The sequence below is a fragment of the Oculina patagonica genome, chromosome 8, assembly GCF_052425735.1.
Source record: "Oculina patagonica isolate OP01 chromosome 8, crgOcupat, whole genome shotgun sequence".
Taxonomy (NCBI): Eukaryota; Metazoa; Cnidaria; class Anthozoa; order Scleractinia; family Oculinidae; genus Oculina; species Oculina patagonica.
The window spans coordinates 27,905,196-27,913,363 of NC_135765.1; the positions used below are offsets into that span (position 1 = coordinate 27,905,196).

The window sequence follows — 8,168 nt, forward strand, 5'->3', positions numbered from 1 at the left end:
TCAAAAACAATCCGCTATAACGTGTTACTTCACTGCGTAAACGAGTTGAATTTCTGATATTATTTTCGTTTCACTTTATAGGTTTTGCTAAAGTAAGCGACTTAAAACAGACGTGTATTCGTTGTGCATAGCCGTTTAGCTTCATCATCTCAAAACTTTTGGTGTCACGTTACCTCGACTCTCTTTAAATATCTAAGTCGGACAGTTGGGGCCGGTCCCGACGGTGTCCGTCTGAGAGAGAGTTGACTGTATTACATTGAAAAGTTTCTTGCATACCTGTAAACGACTCTGTCTTTCCTTCAAATAAGATGTTCCTCTTTGTGCGTGGGGCATAGAGTTTGTTGTCTTTTTCAGTAAATACCGGAAATCCGGAAGCAGGAAGTCCACTTTAACTATAAATAAAAATAAGTACTAGCTTTGCACTTAATAGTTTTATTTTACAATTTAAGTACTATCTAGTAGTACTAGTACGCGTTCCTCAATGAAAATAATTAACACACGCAACCTTTTACAAAATTTATCCTTTTGTTCACCCAGAGTTCCGAAGTCCACTCCACCAAAATTTTCCAACTATGCAAATTAGTGCCCAACCTCCTCACAATCCACCTCCAATCCACGACAGAGCTTGAAAGTTCTGTCATCGCATGTGTTGGAGTCCTCGTGAAATCTTCTTTCAAACTGCGCACGAAAGAGGTCAGTTAAATAAGAATGGTTCTTTCAAGTTCCTTCCAAAGTATCACGACTCGATGATTCGAAAGTGTGGAGCTGTATGAGCAAACGCGAAGTATCCAAGGTGACAAGTTTGGGAGTTCAAGTTTTTGAAGTGATCATGAATTGATCATGCATCGATTTGTTTGAATGATTTGCTGAAATATTCATGAAGAGTCGAGACACATTAGCATTTGGATCAAAGACTAAAATAATAAGCTTAAGGCTGCAAAGTATTTAAATACAATACCCATGTGACAGATTGCACGCGACTAGCCAACACATAACAAAAGGAAATTATAAAATTCGTGAATTCCCGCCACCGAACGATTCGACAGACCAGACGCGCTCCTTCGCGAGGCGACATCGCTATAAAATTCCATGGCTATTCGGCGGGATTAGTCAAGAATCGCTGTCTCGATTTCCATGGCTTGTAGCGTGTTGAATTACCTTCAAGACTGTCTACGCTTGTTGTACACTCTCAAGGATATTTATAACACGCTGACTTTTGAATTCTTTTGATGGCGGTTGAGATCGTGCAAGACGTGTCGCTTCCTGTTAAAGTCTACGTGGTTCTTCTTCATCTTTTACTCTTGTTCTTAGTGGTCCTGTTTCTTCGAAGGCCTTTTAAGAGCAAAAATAGCGACAAAGACGATAAGTCTGGGCGAAAGAGTCGAACTTTGACCAAGGACAATCGAGCTGTAACGATCGAACCATGCGAATGGTTGAATTCAACTTTGGCCTGGTTTTATCTTCACGCACAAGGAAAAGATCGAACTCCGCATATTGTGAAGTTATGGATACGAGCTTTAAATAAACAACTTCAAAAAGACAAAAAGGTAAATTTGAAATCGGTATTATTTATTTTTTATTCCCTAACAGTACAGGGCTTGTATTCACTCCTGATATTATTTTGCCTACACAACTACTTGAACATTCAAAGCACTTAAAATATAGCCATAACATATTTTAGTCTTGTGCCTAATATATACAATGTATCATTTATTGTAAGCTTTTTTGTTATTCGACCAAGTCGTGATTTAATAATTTAGACCAAAAGCGCATTCGGCTTGCCTTGATGAGATGCAATCTGTAATATATTTATCTTTCTTTCAGAGCGCTCTATGAGGAAATAAAACAAAAAAAAAATCATTAATTTAGAAAATGTTTTCAAATGTAAATATTTTTGAAAACTCATTGAATTAGGCTCAGTTAGTCACAGCATGTAAAGTGCTTATTTCCACCAAATCAATAATTTTCCACCCGTCAGTGAAGTTGGTGGCGACTTGTTTAGTAAAATTATACTGTTTGTAGCATGGAGATAGAACCGATTTCCATATTTCCCATATTTTTGCAATTCAGTGACCATGTGCACTGGGGTTTTCTCATTTTTCATTTCCTGAGAAAGCAAATAGGCCCATTTTGATATTATTAAAATTCTAATTTGGTTTTGAGGCTTGGGGAATAAACCAAAAGATAGCATATTGAGGTTGAGGGATTAAAATAAATGATATATTTTGTTTTATTTCCTCCGAGCCAAGTTATGAATTTTAACATGTCAAAATTGGCCCGTTCAAGTTGGTTTAATTATGTACTAAAACTAATGATTTTCCCTCAAAATTTTTTCATGGTTGTTTTTATGTCAAAATGACCATAAACTCGACCCTCTTAAAGTTGTTATTACCATCGTCAAGGAAACAGTCTTAAGCTCTTCAGGCGCAAATAGTAAATTTGTATATAAACAAAACATACCACAACCCCCCATCTACAGGCTCCTGCCTAATAGCTCTCACAAGCCTTGTCTCTGATTTAAATTTTATTTCTAGACAATTGGTCTTGGCTTGTATCAGCAGATAGAAACCTTCAACTCCAAGCTTTTTGCTAAATACTTCTCAAACTCATTAATTATTCATCGAGTTAAAACAAAGAAAATCATAACCATGAAGGAATTTTGGATACCCGGTCTTAATGATGCAACAACAACAACAACACACTTTATTTGCATTCCCAATTACAAATGGTATTGCAAAAATATAGGAAAATAATGATTATAATAATAATACGAATTACATCTAAAGATATGTAAGGGCAAGTAATAGGATCAACTAATTGACAATTGTTGCGATTGTCGATTCATTTCTTAGTGCAAAAGCTTCATGAATGAAGTAACCTAATTTTTTACAGAGAAAGGCATCTATATTATTAAAGAGAAATATAATTTTTTGATTGGCATCTAAAGAACTAAAATCAGAATAATTACTAACAATGTAGTCTATTAGAGATTTTCTAATTGTATCATATCTCTACAATTAAGTACAAAATGTTCTTCGTTTTCAATTTCATTTGAGCTGCAGTTTTGACAGATTCTCAGATGCTCAGGAAGTTTAGGATAAGAATGTCTACCAGTTTCAATTCGTAGGTTATGGTTGCCTACTCTAAGTTTTGCTACTGCCCGTCGATGTTTAAGATTTGTAATTAGTTCTAGTGAGTTAGAGGGAGTAACATCTGTTTTGAAAGTAGAGTACATGTAAAATTTCAGTTTTTTGTTACATCTAATCAATTCATGTTGATGCATTTCTAAACCAGTTTTAAAGTTTTCGATTATTTTGGATTGACACTGTTTAGTTTTTAATCTATCTCCTTTTGTATCAATCATAGTTTGTAGATCAGTAGAGAAATCGGTACCATATTGTTTAAGTATATCATAGATGGAGAGCATAAAGCATTTTTTTCCAGAGTCTGCCAGTTGAGTTGAAATTTGAAGGCATTGTCTGGCAACGCTTGAAGTCGGAAAGTTTAGTAAGTGAAGCCAAAACTTGAGTGTATTAGAGAAAATAGTTAGTTTGAGAGGGAGTCTTCCGGTTTCATTTCTTGCTGCGACATTCGATGCTCTTCTATTAAGGCAAAGATAAGATTTGTAAAATTGCGAGTGAAAGCGTTCGATAGGATCTTTCTCCCATTTGTTAAGATTGAGGCTATCATATGCCCCCCATATTTCTGAACCATATAAAAGAACGGGTAGAAAGACAGCATTAAATAAGAAATTACATTTGGATATAGACAGTTTGTTGAATTCAATATACCTTTTAAATGCAAATACTGAACGTCTAGATTTTTCGACTAAACTCTTTTTTGAGGAGGTGAAACCCCATTCGAGCTAAATATTGTTCCCAGGTAGGTGTAATCTGGGGTATTAATAATTTGGTTTCCATTTAAAAAGAAAGAATATTTTTCCCGGGTGCTTTTACGGTTCTGCTTTTGAAAAATTAAAACTTTTGTTTTCCGAAGATTTATTTTCAACAGCCATTTTTGTACGTAATTTTGGAGTGTGTCGATTTGCTTTTGAAGACCTGAACATATACACAACCCTCCAAGTTAAGACCACTTTAGTTGCCCTGGCGACTTTAATTTTGGAGCTGGCGACTAAATTGGAACCATAGTCTCCAGCCTTGAGCAGTCTTGCGGAATATCATCTGATTTTAGCCAAAATCGGCCTACGGCCTCATCGGCTAAGTATCAGGCGATAGTCAGTGCGATTTCGCAGGATAATTGTTAGATATCTGTTAGCATAGATATGTAAAATTTTATTTCTCCGTGTACTCTGTAGTTTTTGTTTTGATCGAGAAGATATATCAAACACTCAAGACAGTGTTGCATCAGCTATCCAAACACCTTGAATTTTGTTAAAAACACTCTGCTGCACATTGTGTTTTCAACTCTCTTCCTCGGTATTTGGATATGCAGATGAATCACTGCCTGTCATGTTTGATATAATTTTATTACATCTAATAATATGCTTATTACTGCCTTGTTTTTGTATTTTTGTATGTTGTAGAAAGATCAGAGGATAATAATAGACAGTCTCAGTCCAGGTTGCCTGCCACCTAAACTAACAAGTGTCTACTGTTTGTGTGTTAGCGGCAATATGCAGGTGGGTAAAGGTGTTGGTATCCATGACTCCCAAAATATTTTCAACATTGCTGATTCTTGTAGTATGTAAGGGGGTTTGTATACAAACCTAGTAAATGGTCTAGCTCACCAAGAGTTTCTCGTAGCTCAGAGGTTAAAGCACCTATTAATTGGTACAGGGTTCAATTCCCCTTGGGTACTCAGTTTTTTTGTGTCCCAATTGTTCACGATAAATGAACATTTCATCTTTGAATTAGAATAAAGGGTACAAATGTACATGAATGTTTGCATTCTTTCAAACTCTACTCTCATATTTGCATTTTACTTAAGGTACATGTAATTAAAAAAAATACAGCCTTCATGTAGTCTGATTTATTGTGCATTGTGTGGTTCCAGAAAATGTCCATACTCCCCCCACAGAAGGGATTGGAAATTCCTGGTGTGGGAGGGGTCTCAAAGGCCAATAACTTTAAGGAAATGTATGAAGCTTAAATAGAATTTCCAGAGGGGTGGGGGGGGGGGTCTTAGAAAAATCCCTTCCGTGGGGGAGGTATGGATAATTTATGGAACTACACAATCTGCTATAATTTTTTTTATGATCATTGTTTTGGTAGACATAAACATTGTTTGAATTTTTTTCAATGTAACAACTTGCAGTGCATCACATTTCATGTGGAGTCAGCGGATCTTGGTTTCCTAGTCCGTGTTCTTCATCTTACTGGTAATGGATCGAAAACTACTAATATGGAAGTACGGGTGGTCAGACTGACTGGAGAGGTAAGAATATTCTAAAAATAAATTCTCTTTCTGATATCCATTAATTTATTTAATGCCAGTTTTCAAAATAATTTTTTTGGTTTGTTTTGAGAGGTAAAAGTAAAGTCTGCGTCAAGCAAGATGTAAAAATTTAAAAATAAATTCTCTTTTTGATATCCATAAATTTATGTACATGAAATATGCCAGTTTTTGAAATTTTTGTTATGTCTCGAGAGGTAAAAAATTAAAAATAAATAATATTATTCTCTTTAATTCTGATATCCATAAATTTATTTAATGCCAGTTTTGGCAATTTTTGGTATATCTTGAGTGGTAACAACTTTAAAAATAAATTATCTTTCTTATATCCATAAATTTAACTAATGTCAGTTTCGGAAGTTTTTGGTATAACACTGTACGTCTTGAGTGGTACATCTCGAGAGGTAAAAACTTAAATGTAAATAAACCAATTTTTCTGATGTCCCTCTTTCTCTATGAATTATTTTTTATCAGTTACTGATGTTGTGTTTTTGGTTCATATTCAAGGTAGCCCTCAAGTTGAGCACTGCCCCTTCGAGATTGGAAGTGAGTGTACAGTTTATTGGTGTCCCAGAGATCGCCTTGTCAACAAAATGTCTTGGAAAGGTAGTGGCAATATTTGTACAAATTCTGTGCACATGTTGTGGTTAATTTGAATTTGGCTAGCTATTTATCTTGCCTCAGTGATTTCTACAATATTTTTTTTCTCTTATATTCATTGTTATAATCTGGAACATGGGAAAATCAAATGAATTTTAATTAACAAATTTAAACCGCAACATTTACACCTTAATTATTACATGGCTGTACATAATAATGTATCTTTAAATTTATTATTAAACTAAAATAAATTATGCTGAAGTTAATGATTTGTTGAAGCATGTCTAATTTATTGAGATTGAGAATTATTTATACCATTTGTTAAATAATAACTAAAGCTGTTCTTATTCTATTCCTAATGTTAAAGTCAGCTTTGGAAATTAAATTTTATAAAGTACATATTATTATATATACTTTTAATTATTGGCTCGTCGTTTCAGAGTCAATGTTGCATAAAAAGGGAAAATTACAATAAGTTTATTTTATATATACATGTTGGCGTTAAAAGCACAACTCAAGAAAATAATATAATAATTTGTAATTGTATAATTAATTATAATAATTATATTTAGAATTATTTTAAATATGATTACGATTTTTATAAATATTACCATGATAACAATTTTAATATTAGTTTACATGTGTGTTGGTATAACCCTTGCATGCTAATCAGCTGTTTACTTTCATCTTACAAGTACCTGCCGTCCCACCTGTTATATCAATTCATCTTAATACAAGTTTCAACATCAATATTGTACTTAAATTCAGCAGAGTTTTAACTCTTCAATCCTGAAACATGAAAGTGTAAATTCTTGTTACCTGTTTTCATACAATTCCTTTAATGTTAGTTGGGAGAATCTGGTGTCACATCAAGACAATATCCTCTACATGTAGTTGATTAATTTCTTTATTCTCATTACCTATCTGCTGGCTATGTGTTGAGATTGTAAGCGGAAATTAGGTGTTGGTCCCATTTGAAAATTAAAAGTTTTAAGTCTGTCTATACAATTGTGTTTTTAAAAGGACCAATTCCTGGCAGAAGTGAATAGGATTTTTACCAGTTGAAAATAATTTTAGATTTCAGACAATTTGGTTTGAAAAAAAAAAAAAAACAATCATCAGTCTGTAAAGTGAAGTTGATTTTTTGACTAGCTTCATACATGTAGCAGTACAAAATGGAGTGATTTAAACGGGTGATACCAGTTTTTATGATTTTACCTCCTTCTGTGGCTTATTGCCAAGATTATCAGTTTTATTGACCTTGTTATAAGATACGTTCTGATGTTATCATCTTGGAATGTAAACTGCTTCCCAGACCCTTCCCTCTTTTCTCTGGCTCAGTAAACATTGTTCATGCATTACACTAGACTAAGACTCTGAGAAAGTCGAGAAGCTTGTAGCTCATTAATTATTCAGCTTTGACTAAAACTGCCAGTTTCATTTGAAATACAAGAGATATTTATCATCCTGGATTCTCGGCGATAGTGTGGGTTTGTAAGCAAGCTGCTAGTATCCCAACATGGGACAAGATTTATCAAAGCAAGGTAAAAAAAATTCCGCTGTTGAGATGAAAAATTTGTGTTGTTCATCGATTTACTGGTTGCAGTGGCTTGTTGTAAAGGATCAGTTGTTGAATATATTGTGGTTTGAATCAGGGGTAGGCAATGATGTTTTGGAACAGAGCGAAGAAACAAAACTTCAGTGTGTCATTAAAACATCGGCAGATTCTTCCACAGATTTGAATGGGGTAAGTGCTTAGATTGCTTCCTGCATCACACACTCCCCAGCTTTGCCTGTGGCAGGTACTTGTAGCAAGTTCTTTACACCTTGATAAGATAAAAAGCACAGCTATGCTTCCATACCATATAACCTATTATAGACCATTTTGTTCTGACAGTGGTAACAAACAGTCAACTTCAGCCATGTGTGTTTATAAAGTTAACTTTTCTTTATTTCATGATCATATAATTTTACATTGACATTCAAGGCTTGAATGTGAGATAAACAAGATTGTTGATTTTGTTATTGTATTACTATAATACTGTCATTATCTTAGTTGCACCTTTGCCATAGTTCATATACATGTATAACTGTGTACCTACTCCAATTTCCTTATTGAGCTTAATAAATTATTATTGAACCCCTTACTGATCAGA

General features: G+C 34.1%; 1 protein-coding gene across 4 annotated transcripts in view; it reads left to right on the forward strand.

Moving 5' to 3' along the window:
* Positions 1-620: 620 nt before the first annotated feature.
* LOC144663698 (uncharacterized) overlaps positions 621-8,168 on the forward strand; it is a 37,399-nt gene continuing 29,851 nt past the window's right edge. For 3 of the 4 annotated variants that reach the window (XM_078524729.1, XM_078524730.1, XM_078524731.1), the window contains exons 1-4: positions 621-1,547; positions 4,544-4,639; positions 5,275-5,394; positions 5,920-6,018. In XM_078524729.1, coding sequence (XP_078380855.1) covers positions 1,230-1,547; positions 4,544-4,639; positions 5,275-5,394; positions 5,920-6,018 — 633 coding nt within the window. In that variant the 5' untranslated portion in view covers positions 621-1,229. Of the gene's footprint in view, positions 1,548-4,543; positions 4,640-5,274; positions 5,395-5,919; positions 6,019-7,410; positions 7,557-7,667; positions 7,760-8,168 lie in introns of those variants that run through there. The other variant, XM_078524732.1, reaches the window with a different exon arrangement.